We start from the raw sequence: 18,726 nt of genomic DNA on the forward strand, positions 1-18,726 counted from the left end.
TTACTAGGTATAAACAATGACAGCAAATGCTGGAAACCAGATTCTGGATTAGAGTGGTGCTGGAAAAGCACAGCAATTCAGGCATTATCCGAGGAGCAGGGAAATCGATGTTCGGGCAAAAGCCCTTCATCAGGATACTGCTGAACTGTTGTGCTTTTCCAGCACCACTCTAATCCAGAATCTGGTTTCCAGCATTTGCAGTCATTGTTTATACCTAGTTGATTTTAACCCTACTGTGAATCCTCTTGCAAGGATGCCTGCCTTGAAGAAGTTTTCCTCCTCTCTCTACAAGAATCTCAGGGAGTCCCTCTCCCACTGCAACTCCCAGGTCATTTCCTCTGCCCATTCTTTAAAATTTCTCAAGAGGAAGACCAACCTCAAGAACAAAACCCATTGAACTTGGGTACTAGCAGACAATGCAATATTCCAAAAATTACACCAGTCGACTTGAAGATATCTTGTAAGTGATTTGAAACTTGAGATAGAGTAAATGGGAGATTATTAAAATAGTTCAATTTTTAAATAATATTTACATTGAAGTCTATATCATTTTCTAAACACTTGAATTTTAACAAGAATAAAGCCAGTACATGCAAGGATTTTCTGTTGGTATCTTAAAATTATTTATATAACCTATTCCAGGTCTGTGGAAATGAGGTTGACATGAAGCCCACCAAATCACAAAACTAATCGAGGAGGGTTTCTGCAGTCTCTGATGGTGCCACATTAGACTTCCAAACACCAGAACATCACAAACCTCAAATCTCAGTCTCGTGTTAATAAGTAACCAGTTCTCAGCTGCTTTATACAACAGTGAGTACGTAGTCAGCAACTGTAGGAGTTAGGAATGGTGTTTAGTTATCATGCAGAATCAAAGCATTGAAATGTACTTTTGTATTCTGGTTAACTTCTGTTGGTGGGCGTTAGCTTTGAAACACGGCCAAATACAGGCAAATGGGACTGGATTAGTTTCGGAAACCTGGTTTCCATGTTGTGAGACTCTACACAATTCCTTGCCACACATCACTTGTGACTGTACAACTACACATGCAAGCTCATTTTATCTTCCACTTATTTTGTATAGATTGTTTTGATAATTTCTCAGTGTAAATTTTTCAGTATTTTGATATTGCTTTGTTTAAAATTATAAATAATTTACTAAAATCTGTTTTTAGAATGAAGTGGCCATGCCAAATATAGCAGCCACAGTCAGACATATCAGAAGAAGACCTCCAAAAACCACATTTAAAAGTAACTGTTGTACCCAGCAGCACTTTAAGATGCAGTAAGATGTGTCTGATTTTATTAGGAATTCACACTAATAAGTAAAACCTGAGTCAACCATGCTTCCCATCCTGAAACAACAGATGTCAAGAGGTGACCATGCACTGTCTGTTCCTCACCTAGCCAATCAGAAACTCATCACACACTGCCCAGACCAGAGTTTAGGGAACCCAGTGGTCAGGCTGTGGTTGCGATTTGACAAGGATTAATAGAGCTACCACTCAGTGGTAGTGCAGAAAGCAGAAATGAGGGAGAAGAATTCTGAAAGGGATAGCACCTCAACAACCAAGGATTGGTATTTCATCGAATCAGCTGAGACTGCTGCTGTTAACCTAACACCTTCGTGAATCTCATCTAAACACACTCATACACAGATTTTGTATTTAGTCTTCCAATTCTTGTTAAATTGGATTTCAGAATCCTATATAATTGCAATGAAAGGAAAGATAAGGAGCAAAAGTATGAGGCCTCCCACCACCATACGACATTTCAGGTTATACAATTCAGTGACATCAACTGCATACATAACAACATTGAAGAAGAATGCAGTATGATACAACAGGAATGATGGAAAACTTGCAGATTGGGAGAGTTTAGTGGCAAATAAAACTTAACATAGATAAATGAGAGGTCATATTCTTTTTTAAAAAAGTAGAAATATTATTAATATCTTCAAAAATTAGAAATTGAATGGACTAAAAGTTAGGAATATAGGCCATCAAATCATTAAAAGCAGCATCACAGGTTAACAAAATTAAAATAAAAGAGCTGGGATTTAACTTTATGAATATGAAATTTAAAAGCAGTGAAGATATAGCAAAATAATACAGGAACTGGCCAGCCATAGTTCTAGTATCCAAATAAAGATTAGTGCCAGAAGAGATTTAGAGCTATTGGGATAGAGTGAACATTTTGGAGAGATTTTGCTGTAAAAAGAAAATACTTTGAGGAGATCTGAAAGAGGTTTTTAGAATTACAGACAGGTTAGATGGAGAGATGTGAGTAAAAGGTTCTGATTCTCCAAAGGGCCATAAAATAGTTATGAATGAATCCAACAGGGAAAGAAAAGCAACATTTCTTTACTCTGTGCTGATGAGTCATGGATAGGTAGGAAAGTAAGTGGTGGAGAGGACATAAACAGGCTTCAAAAAAAAAAGGATAGGTTAAGTGAGTGAGTGAGCAAAGATGTGACAAATGGAGTATAATGTGGGAAATGTGAAATTGCTATTTAGGCAGGAAGACTAAGAAGTATATTTAAATAGGTGAGAGTTTGCAGAGCTCTAAGGTGCAGAGTGATGTAGTGGCCTGCTGCATGAAACACAAAATGTCAGTATGTATATACAACAACAACAAAAAAAATTAGGAAAGCTAATACGATGTCATCTTCTATTGCAAGGGGAATTAGATACAAATGTCGGGAGATTATGTTTCAGTTATAAACAGCATTGGTGAGACCATATATCAAATAGCATGTACAGTATTGGTCTCATTGTTTAGAGGAGGATATAAATGCATTGAAAGCAGTTCAGAGAATGTTTATTTGATCAATACATATAGAATGGGCAGGTTGACTTATGAGGAAAGGACTGGTGTTTAGAAGGATAAGAGAAAACTTGATTTAAACATGAAATTCCTGATGAGTATTGACAGAGCAGATGTAGAAAAGTACTTTCCTCTTGTGAAAGAATCTGGAACGGGAACACTGGTTACAAATAATGGGTCACCCATTTATGACAGAGATGAGGTGAATCCTTCTGTGTCAGAGGGAGGTCAGAAGTTTAGTGGTAGAAGCAGAACCCATGAACACTTATAAGGCAGAGGTACATAGAATTTTGACTACCAAAGGGATAAAAGATTGATCAGCAAAAATGCAAGAATGTAGAGCTGAGATTAAATTTGAATCAGCCGTGATTGGAGGAGCTGGCATGAAGGGCCGAGTAGCCTCCTGTTTGTATATGAAGGGAATGCAATACAAAGTGAGAAGGGAAGACAGGGGAGGCTCAGAGATGTAGGAGGGAGGGAGTGAGACACACACACACAAACTAAACTAAACTACTTTTCTTGTGAGTAATGAATGTAGCACCATGGTATCTAATAAATGATTAACATATGATTTACTAACATCTACCTTTAGGAACAATGGATCAAATGAGTTTTTTTTTAAATTTTTAGATTGGTCAATTTACAGAAAGTAAGAATCTCATTTCCACAGCTGTAAATAGAGCGCATGCCCAGCTAATGCAGACCAACACACAGTCCAGAACCCATAGGCACTATGCAAACCTGCAAAGAAAGAAGCGCTCCTGATTAGACGGAGCGGTGCTGGCTCAGATACACCTGGTGCCCGCCTAGGGCTGCAAAGCTGCGAAAAACCTACGGAGCAAAATTGTAACAAAAATAGAAAACAAAACAGAAGAATGGGATTAGTAAAGCCATCAAAGCAAAAAAGTTAGAACACCACATGGACTGCCATTTCAAACTAAAAACAAAAACACAGTTAAAAAATACACCAGAATAGAATCATTTCTCAAAGTTGACTTTTATACACACTCTTCCCCCTCCCTTGCTCTTCCAAGTCCTGGTTTGGAGACAAAATAAAGGCTAACACAAATTAAATTACTTTGACATCTAAATAGGGCATTTGTGACAAAGAAAAAAGAAATAAACTTACAGTTCAAATGAAAACAAATATACCTTGTGAAGGTTCTTTAAATACACTGATTAAAAGCAAATAATGACAAAAAAAACAAGTATTTCATGATGAAAACTTAAGCAAAGGATAAAAGGAAAGTCTGTGAATTTTGGGGATTGTGTTCATCAAAGTTTAAAAAAACCCTCCTGGATCTCTGCCCTCGTGGTTTCAATTTAAGTTGTCATGTTTAACTGAAACTACATTCTCCTTCCTACTCTCCATCTGCTTGGGGATAAAACACAACCACAAAAGATCAAGTGGATTAAACTAGAAATCAATGCAGTTAATTAAAAGTTGTGCATGAAACCGAAGTTGTTTCTCCCAAAGTTCTGCATTATTCACAAATTAAAATGTTCAATCTCCTAACATTATTTACACTCTACCAGCAAATAAACTGTAACAAAATGTGGAAGGAAAAGATAGAAACAGGACATCAGGCAAAAGCAATATTTTAGTTACAACTACATGCATACTGTACTTTTACTTTCTCCTCCATCTGCTACCGCTATAGTCAAGATGAGAAAGTGCACTACTGACCATATTTATCAATTCATGTCTGTCTGCTTCTTTTAATGTTTGATTAAAATAGCACTAATTGTCACTTCATTTTGCATTTAGAAGTTGTGTCATAAAACCTTACAGAAGCAATGCACATTATTGCAAACTATCACTGACGTGTTCATGTTTGCAATCTTACATGTAAAACTGATTCTTAACTGTAACCATGGCAACATAAGACAGAGAAGCTAGGCAGGCCACCCAAGATTCAGAAAGATCATGGATAAACTGATCGTAGTCTCAGCCCTCCTTTTCTGTCTGCCATCCCAATAACTTTCAGTTTCCTGATCTAGCAAACATATATTTAAGCCTGTCTTGAATAAATGCAATGACCTAGTCTCCAGTCCTTTCAGGGGAAGAGAACTGTACAGACCAATGACCCTCTGAAAAATAATTTGATCTTAAAAAGGGAGACCTCTTATTCTAGATCCAGTCTCCCCACAAAAGGAACCATATCTCTGGGATCCATGCTATTAAGTCCTCTCAGGATCTTGTATTTTCTATTAAGGTTATCTTTATTTCTTCTAAATTTCAATGGGTATAGTCACAATCTATTCGATCTATATTCAGAAAATAATTAGCTCAACCTGGGATGGATTGAGAGAATTTTCTGTGAACTGCTTACAACATAATTGCTTGCCTTTTTCAAATAAGGAGACTAAAACCGTACACAGTGCAGGGGCATGAGCACCAGGGTCCCGCACAGCTGCAGTAGAACTTCCTGACTTATATGTTCCATTCTGCTTGTGCTAACATTCGATTTGCCATCTTAATCACTTGCTGCACCCTTTGATATGTGATTCACCTACCAGGACCAGGTCCCTTTGTGCCAGTGTTCTACAATCGTTCACTATTTAAATAGAGCACTGTTTTCATGTTCTTCCCGTCAAAAGTGGACAAGTTCACATTTTCCCACATTATACTCAACCGGTTAACTTTTCAACCATTTTCATAAGCTTTCTACATCCCTCTGCGCACACACTATCTCATCTTGACAACTTACTTTCCTACTTTTTTTGGAGTCACTACTGCCATTTTAACATGGAATGAAAGATTAAAGAGACATTCATCCTTAGGCTGTTGACATTCAAGCACTAAGGGTAGGCTCAGATTGACACACAAACAACTGCAGAATGTAACATATCCAGCATACTAACCACTACACTGAGAGAAAAGAATTAGCCTTTTTTAAATTTGAAGGATAAAATTTAGATGACCAGATATTGTACACAGAATCACTAAAATTTCCAGCACACAGATATGCCATTCAATTCATCTTGTTTGTTGCGATTTAACCAGCCAAGGTTAAGATACTTTAAGATTTAACCAATTAAAGCTGTGAAGTTTGTCAGAATAAAGCACAGATCAGCTAGGATTACTTTACAAGAGAAATAAGCAAGATCCCTATCAATAGGACACTGGTCTCTCTGTTGATCTGCAACCATCAGTGACAGACTGACTTCATAAAATCCTATCAACAAGTCAGACTGACCAGCCAATCATCACTCCCATTGGAACAATAAGGACCTGATGTGCCTGGTTCAGGTATCAGGCTAAACTGGTACCATACCATTACTAGGAAGGTCATTTTAGACCAAATTACCCCAAAACTCCTACACTATAAAAGGAAACTGTAATAATTACCAGCAATATAACAACAGAAAAATTTCAAGATTCATCATTTATAAAAGGCAGACAACAATCATTAGGCACTTTCGAGAGCAGATTAGTGAATCTTAAAGCGCATCACAGATAACCCACTAAATGGTCGTTCCATCAGATAGAAGGGCAGAACTTTGGCAACAGCTGACAATTAATCTGAAAATGATGATGGGAGCCTTTGCAATTGTACCAAAGTAAAGGCAGCATCCAATAGCAGTCTTGGTCAGCTTCAGAATTTTCTCAAGATTTGTGACGTACGTCAAGACACTGTGTTGGCCTGTGTAAATCCAATGTGCCAAACAATCTACAGCATCAGATATTAAGTCCAGTGTTGTAAGTCTTACTGGCTGATAACTGCCTAGTTTAAATCCTCAAATAAAGCAGATTATTTGTCTGACTCCTTTGAGAGTGAGTCATTCTAAGGAGTCAGAATTTAAGTATCCCAAAACTAAGTCATAATGGAACTTACCTATAAGGCTGTTCATCAGAATATTTTGATCTGGGTAAGGTTTTGACGTAGTAGTGTCCTGATTAATACATTCGAGACTGTCTTGTAACCTTGAAATACAATTAAAAATGCACACATAAATCTTCAAAATCAAGACATATCTCATCAACAGTCACAAGATAAAGCACAAAATAAGCAGAGTTGATAAAGTTGCTCATTCTACTGTTTCACTTCTTCTCCTAAAATGACTATTAAGGGAAACACCAAGAAACTTAAATGGCCCTGTCTTGCTCTTATTTTTCTCCATTTATGCTTCAATGTGGGAGGGAGCTGTCAGGGTGTAACTCTCCCTGTTCTAACATCATACAGTGCTATGTATCATGCATCATATGAAATTAAAGGTTTTGACACACGTGCACTTCAAAACTGCTCAAACTGAGATTATTAACAAGCATCTTTGCAAGTTATTAATCAGGCCCCCAGCATTGTCTCCTTCACCATTTTTGAAGTCGAAAGTCACACAATACCATGTTATAGTCCAACAGGTTTATGTGAAATCACCAAGCTTTCCGAGCGCTGCTCCTTCATCAGGTGAAGTGACTTTACCTGATGAGGTAGCAGTGCTCTGAAAGTTTGTGATTTCAACTGAACTTGTTGGACTATAACCTGGTGTTGTGTGACTTCCAATTTTGCCCACACCAGTCCAACACCGGCGCCCCCACATCATGACCATTTCTGAAGGCAGAAGACTCTTGGAGAAGAGTGTGTTGGGTGAGCACCCGGATGACTTTCTGTCTCTAGCTTCTTTGTCAAGGGGCAAGCTGCACGTCCAGGTGACACCCAGCCCAGCAGTGGCAGGAAGCTAATTCCAACCATGGCATTACAGATTAACCAGCATTTTCCCACCAAGGCTCTGCCATTGTTTTTTAAGAAGAGAAAGGTCTACAGCTCATCTCCTCACAGGAGTTAACAACACTGCAGCATATCAGAATGATTGTGATCAAGCAGCTTGATCTTAAAAGGAGCATAAAAGAGATTTTCTTCACCACATCTACTGACGTGAAAGGTGCCTCCCTGCAGACCGATCCACCTGATATTTCTGGGTGCTGTGATTTGGCTGGAGGTTCAAGCATTTATATTGTTTCTCCATCTTGTGACACCATCCCTGAGCAACACTCACTATTCTTAGACAACTCTGACTGGTGTGCCCACCTGCCATCTCGAATTGCACTCCCAGAGGTTCTTTCACAGACTGGAAAGAAATCATGAGAGGAGATTTGATAGAGATTTCCAAAATCCTGACCAGTTTGGGTTGAGTAGATAGGGAAGCTGGCCCCCATTCATATAAAGGAACAAAAACCAAGGGGCGTAAATCTAAAGTGTTTTTAAAAAAAACCTTTACACAGGAGTTGGGATATGGAATACATAGCCTGAAAATGTAGAGGCTGCAGAGGATTCAATTGAGATATTCGAGAGGGCACTGGATGATCATATGGATTAAAATAGTGTTCAGTAGTAGGAAGAAAAAAAAAAGTGCGTGTATAATGTTGCTGTATTGAAGAGCTTGTGCAGTCACGATGGCCCTAATAACCACCTTCTGAATTAGCCACCTCTGGGAATATTAGAACAAAAGGTAAGCCACCTGATAGAGTGAGCCCAAGATCTGGAAATTATCAAAAATTCTGTCGAGAAGATTCTGGTCACCATTTCTCCAGTAAAAGAGAAAAATAAATGTCAGGAAATGGAGAATCTTTTAATATTACCAACACCATATCGGCATTGCAAAATACGGAGAAACCAAGCCAAAACTTCAACGTAACTTATAAGGATTTACTTGAAAACAGTAACGTACTGAGCTGCACAGTAACATAATATGAAAAAACTCAGTAGCAAAAGTAATGAGAAAAATAATTACAGCTTAGTCAGCATCCAAAAATTGAAAGGCAGTCCCCAGTCTTCTGCTAAAGTTTAAGGAATGCTTGAAATACTTTGCAATGGTGCAACTGTTTCTAACTAAAGGTAATAACTGGATTTTTTATTCTAGCTACTACATTTCAAAGTTAATCCAAGCATTAACTACTTAAATTAAAATCATCTCCTTTCCCAGAATTTCCATCAGGTGGTGTCATGACAGGATGCAGAGGATACCAATAGCATTTTCTTATGTTCAAAGTAAAATAGTTAAATATTTTGAAGTATTTAAGCATCAATTATTTTCTTGTGACAGTGATCATAAGAGCAAAACTCTACAATAAACAAGAGGGTACAGGTACAATTTTTCATTACGAGATACCAGGTTGCTTTGTCTATCATTGTTAGGAGTTAGAAAGCAAAAGCATTAACTCCTGCTGAAAAGTGTAAGAGCAAAAATGCTGGACAGTAACATCTACGATGTGTCTTTGTCTTCCATGGAGTCGTAATATGGAAGTGTCTGTGCAGATGGCAATTTTTGTTTTGTTTGGAAGTGAAGGTCTTCTTTGGATAAAGATGTGACTTGCCAGTATCCATGAAATAAGACTGCTTAAAGTTGCAAGTGAATCTTGCATCAATACTCATTCAAAATGCTCACCTGTTTTTGATTCAGGTATGAAAGATTCACAGCAATTATTTCCCCCCAACTACCTGTTTTACTATAAATTTCAAACAGTGATTTTTTTTCTTTGCCCCATTTTTTGGATGGCTTTTATTAGAAAAAAAAATGAAGTCCCATTCTCAAAACATCGTGTCATTTGAATGCATAAAATTTACTGAAAAACTCGGTCATCTAACAGAAATGGTACCCACGTATTGAGACTTCCAGTGACACTACCTCCGGTACGAGCTGTGAAAACCTTGCTAAGCATTAGTTGAGGTGGAGACCTGAAGAGAAAATTGAGCAAGATTATTTAGAAAATAACTCAGAAATCAAAGATAACTTTTAACTCAACAAAGATGAAAATTTCCTTGAACTGTAGAAATGGGAACACCATTTTTTTTTAAAACCACGTATACAAATTGCAGTCTCAATGAACGCTCCTGAATACATCAACTGTTTATTCATTTGGATCACTGAACTTGATAGAGACACCTGAATACACGAAACACTTAGTTGCACAATGAAAATCTATTAAAGTTGAAGAACTAAAAGACAGTGTGAATTACTCTGAAAATTCTGGTATGCAAGAATGTGTACAATTTTAAGAACAGTTAAGTATTTGTAAGAAAGGTACATTCCACTACTGTCTCAATTCCTAACTCTGATGGGCGGAGAGTAAGACAAAAACTGAATCAAAATTTCTGGAAAGTTGCAGGAAAGCAGAGCAAACTTCCCCAACCTTCCCTCCTCAACCAAGGGGAAAAGGGGGGGGGGAAAATCAGACATTCCAAATTAAACCTGCTGAGTTTCTGTTCAATTTGCAGTTCCCTCTAAATTCCAGAGATAGACTTTAAATCCATGCTGTGTCAAGAGCAGTGGTCATGTTCGGGTGAGCCCACGGGCAAATGTAGGAAATTCCATCCATATATCCAATCCTTGCCACTTGAAAACCATCAAGATTTTGCAAGCTTTTAGTAGGGTAAAGCTTACCTATCCCAAAAGACTATCAATTATTTTCCTAACGCCACCACTTTGTTCAATCGAAAATATGACCAAAGGAAAAAAAATTGTTTTTGGGCCTTATCAGGGTTGCCCCTTACTGTCAGAGTGAATGGCATCACTCCAATACACCAATAGATCTCCTGAAGAAAGCCCCTTTCAAACACACTTGGTGCAACGTGCCCAGCTCAGCTAAACATCAACACTGCCCTTGCAATCTGGAATGGGTTTGGGTTGGCACGTGGGCAGACAGAGGTTTTACTCTACTTCTGATAATTAAGTGGCATACAAAATTCCAGGGCACGATCTTGTCTGGAGCCTTACCCCTAAGTGATATGGGGATATGTGAAGTGATAGGTGATGCTGCAGACCAGTTTATGCTGGTGTCACACGAAAGGTGTGCTATAGGGACCGTTGGAGGTTACAGAAGAAAGTTCAACAGCACAATGTAGATATTTTAAATCAACCTGCTTAGACACATCAAGACACACAACTGGAGCAGATGTTATGTGAATTTAGGCCTTCTGACCTAAAAGGTAAAGTCACTACCACTTCACCACAGGAGCCCCTATGTGCATACAGTACGTATAACTAGTGATCTCCAATCCACAAATCTGAAACAGGGTAACAAAAATTAACTGAGAAACACTGGCTGGAATGTACACATCTTCAATAGTATGAACTATGTGACAAAATGAAGTACATCTATTTTCTTTATAAAGCCAATTAAATAATCCTGTTGTTATAAAATTGACTCAGCTATGTAAACTTTGACTGAGCCACTTTTTTTTTAAAAACCTGGTAAACCAGCTAAAATTTAACTTTCCTCTTTAAACATAAAAAAGCTTTAGAAGCTGATAATACAAATTAGTTAAATAACAAAAGATTTGCAACTTGCTAGAATGCAAAGTCTTCTAACCGTATCTGGTGGATTTTTAAGGTGGAACCTTTGTAGCTCATTGCCACAGACCCAAACATCATTTCACCAAGCATGTTGGCATCAGAGGATGGCCGAGAATTCTGGAAAGGAAAGTTAACAAAAATGAATACCTTGTTATCGATTTGAAGATGCCTTAAAAAGAGACTACTGGTGAGTTAATATTTTAGGGCTACATGATGAGGTCATATAAAAACATCATGTAAATAAAAATAATGTGCAATTTTATAAATCTTATTCTAGGAAACAGAAAAATATATTTTAAGGGAATTATTTAATTTACAAGTAACATTTTGACCATTTCTATGTTTAAAAATCTGTGAAAAACACATCACAGGACACAGCAAAAAGAATTCAACCATTAATATATCACAGCTGAATGTGATAAGTACCACACTGTTGTATTATAATTGTGGACTATTATTGGACATGAGTATGTGTGCGCAAGTCATGGACAGACATCGAGAGAGGAGGAAAAGACAGTGAGCGAGAGAGTAAGAGAATGACACAGACAGAGGTGTTCAGCCCTTCCCATGCTCAGTCTTTGCATTCTGCAGTCAAGAGTCACTGTAAACCTGAAGAGAACCAGTTTATTCCTCTTGCAACAGTTACAAGATAAGACTTCTTAAAAATAATAAGTCAGAGAATTTTTTAAAAAAATTAGGGATCCAGCCATGTTGCATTTCTTAGCAACCAGAAAAAGACAACTGGCCAGTACAAGGCTTGAGAAGAGTCATGAGGATTACCTCAATGTCAGTACCCAGGAACAAGGACCGCCGAACTGTCTTTCCAGTCTCATTATTTGCAATAAACAGTAATTCTTTTTAAGTGCAAGAACCTAGACCATGCTTTCAAATCAACCTGTCTGAAAATCAAGTAAACTGGGAAATGTTGCACACTTTTTAAAAATCTTTAATTTTCGTGACAACTTCAGGAGCAGCAGGCCTTGATTTCCAATGCAGTACCCCAGTGAGTCATAAAACATCAGTGTGCAATATGCTCTAAATATCACTGAAATATCACATGCTGGCAATTTGTTGACTCACACATTGTTTAAAAAAAAATCTAGCCCTCCCTCCCAAGACAAGTCAATATTTTTGGCAGTCAAGCATAAGGAATACTAAGTCATGTAGACTGCTACGGAAGAAAAAGTGGATTCAATGCACACTTGACAGACATAGGTCACAATGTGGATCACAGGGATTAGCTATATTTGTGAGGATTAAAAGAGGGAAAAAAAATCAGTAAATAGGACCTAAAAGCTAATAATCCTGGTGCTTAACCAAAATGCTGAGTGTAGGTGTAAGCTTTTGTCTCCCTATCCAAAAGGGAAATTTTGTATTTGTTTATGAAAGTTATTTAAATAGATATACTCATACACTTTTGCCTCATATATTCTACAGCACTGATCCACATACTACAACACGTCATTCCTGTTGCATTTTTGCTGTTTTTGAATGAGCAGAACAATCTGTATCAACTTTGGTTGGAAGCAACTTCATCGAAGTACAGTAATTCGCTAATCTTGATATGCATAGACTGCCAGTGTGTACTAGTTGTCCAGATGATGTGTTTATAGTTTATAATTTTCTGATGCCTGTTACAGCAGGGTTTAATGCAGAGGCTTGCTTCTCTGCAACTGGCAGCAGAGCATGGAAGGAGACCACTACATTGGTTAAAAATGCGATGCTAAATTCCCATTCCCACTTAAAATTTAAGCTTCAGAACAGATATACAAAGAAGGCCCCAAATGTTCACTTTATGGTGCCAGATAGACTGAGAATGGTCAGTTTACAATACAGCCCTAATTACACGCCTCACCACAAACCAAGGAAAATTTCACATATGATGTGGTCAATATTAGTATTGCTTAAATTGTGCTTTAAAATTTTATAATATTTCTGTAATGTTAAAATCAATAGTTTCTAGTTTCATGTTAGAAGAAATGCATGCAACTCGATATCATTTTAATTTGAAATGTCAGCTACCTTGACATATGCCAATGAAAGTGCTTAGTTACCCAAATTTCCTGCACTTAGAATGCTAACAAGTTAACATGACCAGTCATTGACAAGTATCAAAAGGTTATTAGCAAGGACTGTTTTTATTCGATAATGATGACTGGTGAACGAACCATGAGATTGCTTTCTCTAGTTCCCACAGGCCATTCACTAACAGAAATTAATTACCAATATTATAATCTAGAGTAATACAGCTCAAATAATTATCATTCCAGACACAAATAATAGGAGATAGCTGATGTTGTATTGAAAGATATTTTTCACAATTCAATCAGGCAAAATTTAAGACGCTTCAAGTACCCAATAGGATGCTTAGCTGCAGTTTCAGTTGACATATCCATTAGGTCAGTCAACTTAACAGCAATATAAACTGAGAACAATTTTTCCACCAGCCTCCAAAAGGACATTTTAAAACAATTAATAAATGAAAAATAATCTAACAGAAATTTCAGGTTACAATCCTCAAAAGAATTAGTTTAGGGGAGACTTAAATGACAAGGTTATAGTTTGTATGTTCAGGCCTTACCTGGCATTTCGAAGACTGATCTTTAGCATTAGGAGCTGATGAAGATGAGGAAGAGAGGCTGTCTGAAGAGCTGGTACATGTACTGCATTTTGTATGACAGCATTTTTCGAGAATTTTCACTTGGATATCGCTGCATACTTTCTGCAAGTAGAAGGATTGTAAAGGTTGGCAGTTTTCTCAGAGATCATTTGAAAACAGCAAACAGAGGAAAAGGAAGAAAAATATCAAGTACTGTGCCAAAGGGCACAGATTTAAAGTGACTGGAGAAAGAACCACAAGCGACAGTGGAATGGTTTTACACATCTTGGAGAAAACTATGTGGAAATAAGAGCAGAGAATTAGAACTAATTGCATGTTTTAAAATGGCAAAACCAACAGACCAAATGATCTCTTTCTGTCCTGCAGAAACAAAATTCTCATTTGTTTAATTAACCTGTTCAGAAATGTTGAGACTCCTCTGGAGCAGATGGGACTTGAACCTGGATCTACTGGCTCAAAAGTAGGGACACTACCACTGTGCCACTGGACTCTATGATCATCTATCGTGCGTCGCTGGGAATGGTGCACTACTTGCAATTTGTATTTTAAAAAGTAACATTTAATTAACATAATATTAGAAGATCATATGACCAACAATGTGTGCTCTGCCATTCAATAGCATTAAGGTCAATCATGGCTGTCAATCCACTTTCCTTTCCATTCCCCATGTTTCTTGGTTCCCTGAGAAACCAAAACAATCTGCCAATCTCTGCATTAAATATAGTGAATGATGGCACATCCACAACTCTCTAGTGGTAAAGAATTCCAAACATTCACAACACTGAGTAAAGCAATCTCCACCATGGCTGACAAGGGAAGTCAAGGACAGCATAAAGGCAAAAGAAAGAGCACAGAAGGTGAAGACTGATGAGAACAAGTAGTATAAAAGAATCAGTCATTGGCAAGATTTGGGAGTCCATTATTAAAAGGATGAGATTGCATAGTACTAGGAAGTGCATGGTAAAACAGGGCCGAGTCAACACAGCTTTGTCAAAAGTAAATAATACCTGACAAATCTGCTAGAGTTGGACAAAGGAGGGCCAGTGGACATGATCCATTTAGATTTCCAGAGGTCTTTAACAAGGTGTAACACAAGACGCTGCTAAATAAGATCACAGACTTTGGTGTTGCGGCAAGGTATTGGCATGCATAGAGGATTGGCTGATTAGGAGAAGGCAGGAAGTGGGGATAAAAGGGTATTTTTCAGGATGGCTGCCAATGGTGAGTGGAATTCCACAGAGTCAGTGTTCAGACTACAACTACTCTCTTTCCATATTAACGATCCGGACAAAAAGAACTAAAGACAATGTTGCTAAGTTTGCAGATGGTGCAAAGATAGGTGCAGGGACAGGTGGCATTGAGGAAGTGGGTAGGCTGCAGAAGGACTTGGACAGGCTAGGAGAGTAGGCAAAGAGTGGCAGATGGAATATAAATGCGAGATAGTGCAAGGTTAAGAAAAGTATAGACTATATTCTAAATGAGGAAAGGCTTCAGAAAACTGAAGCTCAAAAGGGACTTGGGAGTCCTAGTTTAGATTCTTTTAATGTTAACATACAGGTTCAGTTGGCTGTTAGGAATGCAAACACAATGACAGCATTCATTTCAAGAGAGCTAGAATACAGAGCAAAAGTGTATTACTGAGGCTGTATAAGACTCTTGTCTGACCACATCTGGAATATTGTGAACAGTTTTGAGCCCTGTATTTAAGGATGGATGTGCTGGCATTGGAGGGAGCTCCCAGATGTTTTATAAGAATGATCCTGGGGATGAAGGGCTTGTCATATGTTGAATAGTTGAGGACTCTGGGTCTGTACTCGATGGATTTTAGACGGATGAGGAGGATATCTCATGAAGATTGAGGGGTGACCTTATACAGGTTTTATAAAATCATGAGGGGCATAGATAAGATGAATCACAAAGTCTTTTCCTTCAGGTTGCGGAGTTCAAAACTAGGGAGCATTTTTTATAAAGGACACGAGGGGCAACTTTCTTTTTAAACAGAGAGTGGTTCATACATCAAATTAGCCACGAGAGGAATGCTGAATGCAGGTACAGTTACAACATTTAAAAAATATTTGGATAAGTACATGAATAATAAAGGTTGGGAGAGAAATGGATTAAACACAGGTGGGACTAGTTAGGCTTGGGAGCATGGTTAGTGTGGACTAGTTGGACCAAAGGGTCTGTTTCAATGCTGTATGATTCTATAATACTAAGAGGTCTGGATTCGGTGGCTAGAGAGAAGATGTTTACACTTGTAGGAGAGACTAGGACCCAAAAGGCACAGCTTCAGAGGGAACGGACTAGCCTTTAGAACTAAGAAAAGTATTTCTTCAGCCAGATGGTGAATCAATGGAAGTCAATGCCACAGAAGACTGTGGAAGCCAAATCATTGCGTGTATCCAAAACAGAGATACTTAGGTTCTTGATTAGTCAGGGGATTAAGAGTTTCAAGGAGAAGGGAAGAGAATAAGGGTTAAGAAACACATGATCAAATTGCAGAGGAGACTTGGAGGTTGAATGGCCTAATTCTGCTCCTATGCCTTCTGGTTTGTGGTCTACCTTCAGTCCCATATGATCACACACTCTCTCCGCCCCGCACCTTATCCTGAAACTTTGCTCCCTTGTTTTAGATTCTCTAGACATGGAAACAAACTTTTCATGTCCACCTTGTCATGCCCCTTTAAATTCTTGAATATTTCATTGAGATCACATCTCTGGAATTTAGAATGAGAATATGGGCCCAATTACTCAGCCCTCATCATAGAAAAATCCTGCCATCCAAGCACCAGCCAACTGAACCTTCACTGTACTACCCTGAATGCAAAGACAAGCCTCCTTAAATACGGAGACCAAAATTGCACAGTATTTCAGACAATAGCCTCCAAAAGTACAAGTACACAAGACCTTGCTTATTTGTGTCTTCCATCCCTTTTACAACAATGATCAAATGTTATTTGCCTTTCTAACTGCTCGTTGCGCTTGCATTACCTTTCATGTTCCTGATAGGCATACACTAAAAATCCACTGAATGTCAACAGTTACAAGTTTAATACTCTGCAAAGAAAAGAATTGTGCTTTTCCTATTTTTACAACTAAAGTCAGCAACCTCACACTTCACCATCTGCTATCTTATAACCCACTCAATTTACTGTCTATACATCTTTTCAGGCTCTATTTTCCTCACAGCTTACATTCCACCTAGTATCTTCAGCATATCTGGATGCGGTGTCGTTGCACAAATCAGGGAAAAGCCAACTGTTTTGCATGGTGGAGCCAGATTTCAATTTTTCCTCATTCTTGCTGGGGCCAATGAACAAACTTCAAAAAGGTAAGTGTTGCTACAACAGTAAACACAAATTTCATCAACAAATAATTCAAAAGCAAAAAATTGATTAAATGAGTCATTCGTAGAACCAACCAATAAAAAGCACCAAGAAGAAATCTAAATTTTGCCTCACAGAGCCTGAGATCCGGGTTCAATTCCCGACTCAGACAACTGACTGTGTGGAGTTTGCACGTTCTCCCCGTGTCTGCGTGGGTTTCCTCCGGGTGCTCCGGTTTCCTCCCACAGTCCAAAGATGTGCGGGTCAGGTGAATTGGCCATGCTAAATTGCCCATAGTGTTAGGTAAGGGGTAAATATAGGGGTATGGGTGGGTTGCGCTTCGGCGGGTCGGTGTGGACTTGTTGGGCTGAAGGGCCTGTTTCCACACTGTAAGTAATCTAACCTAATATAAATGATAATGCTAATGGGCACCTTTTACCAGAGCTACAGAGAAAAAAAATCAGCCCCAATTTATGGTCACTGGGGATTTGGTGGCACGAGGCAGAGCTAAGGAGCTGTGTTTAATAAACACTGAATTTGGGTTACCTCTGACGGGGACAGATGCTGAGCTGGCCTCAACAGATTTCACCCAAAAACAGCCATTGGAAGAGAGGTAACTTTCAGCCTGTGGTTTCTCTTTCCCTCTCTCTCAATCTCATCCCTTCCCCTCCCCTCTTTCTCTCTCAACCTCTTAATGCCAGTATTACTCTGTCCCCTTGAAATTTCAAGAAAACAATCCATGGATTTTGTGGTCCGAAAAAAATTACCCCATCAGCAAACATCATGTGTTGAAATGAAAGTGGCTCAAGTTTTCCCCACCTCCCAGAGAAATTTGAATGCAGTTTAGTAAAAGGCAACTTGTTTTCTAAAAAATAAAAAAGAAACAGTGAAAGTGACCCAGCAGTTTTATCATCACCCCTATCCCCTTCAGGGTCACCACACAAGCTGCAGCAGCACACATGGGAGAGAGAGGGGGGGCCTTTGATTGGAGGGGAAGCTCTTCACAAATCATCCACTTCAACACTTAACTGAGTTTGAAATTTCAGGTCCAAAAAAAGTATTTTTTTAAAAACCTTCGTATGCAACAACTTTCACTTTCCATTGTTTTTCTCCTAGTCTATGATCCCTCTCATGCAAGGTTATGGTCATTAGTGTGGGAAGCTGATGAGTGAGCTGTAAATTCTTTTACCACTAAAGTCAGAGAGTATGATATACACTGGTGGGATATACGTCACCCATGGGCTGTACACTGGGCACCGCTGACCAGACATCATTAATATAGATCCTAAGTAGTTAAAGCCTTGGTACTGATCCTCATGGCCACCATTCCTTCTGTCTGCAACTGGGATTCATGCGAATCAGGACCTTCCAGAGTCAAGTCAATTATGCAAATGAGAAGTGCATGGATTGTCAGGGTGGCCACATGCACACACAGGTTAGACGGAACATTGTTTATGGCTCTCCACTAGTCACAATCTACCATCATGGAAATGCCTCAATTATATCCCTTCTCTTTGCTTTCTATCCATTAATCAATCTCTTATTCATTCCAATATGTCATAAATGATAAGCAATGCCCTTCTCATTAAAGTAGGCCATTTGTCCCTTCAAACTTGCTCCGCCATTCAATAAGATCATCGCTGATCTTTACATGGACTC

General features: G+C 38.5%; 1 protein-coding gene across 3 annotated transcripts in view; it reads right to left on the reverse strand.

Annotated features, from left to right (window-relative positions):
• The window catches only part of fnip1 (folliculin interacting protein 1), a 114,448-nt gene that overhangs the window by 33,731 nt on the left and 61,991 nt on the right, over positions 1–18,726 (reverse strand). Inside the window, exons 3-7 of one of the 3 annotated variants that reach the window (XM_060837295.1) lie at positions 13,703–13,843; positions 11,138–11,238; positions 9,429–9,503; positions 6,666–6,754; positions 3,568–3,657 (exon numbers count right to left, since the gene is read on the reverse strand). In XM_060837295.1, coding sequence (XP_060693278.1) covers positions 3,568–3,657; positions 6,666–6,754; positions 9,429–9,503; positions 11,138–11,238; positions 13,703–13,843 — 496 coding nt within the window. The remainder of the gene's footprint in view (positions 1–3,567; positions 3,658–6,665; positions 6,755–9,428; positions 9,504–11,137; positions 11,239–13,702; positions 13,844–18,726) is intronic. The other 2 variants (XM_060837297.1, XM_060837298.1) reach the window with 2 other exon arrangements.

The sequence above is a fragment of the Hemiscyllium ocellatum genome, chromosome 16 (genome assembly GCF_020745735.1).
Source record: "Hemiscyllium ocellatum isolate sHemOce1 chromosome 16, sHemOce1.pat.X.cur, whole genome shotgun sequence".
NCBI classification, from domain to species: Eukaryota; Metazoa; Chordata; class Chondrichthyes; order Orectolobiformes; family Hemiscylliidae; genus Hemiscyllium; species Hemiscyllium ocellatum.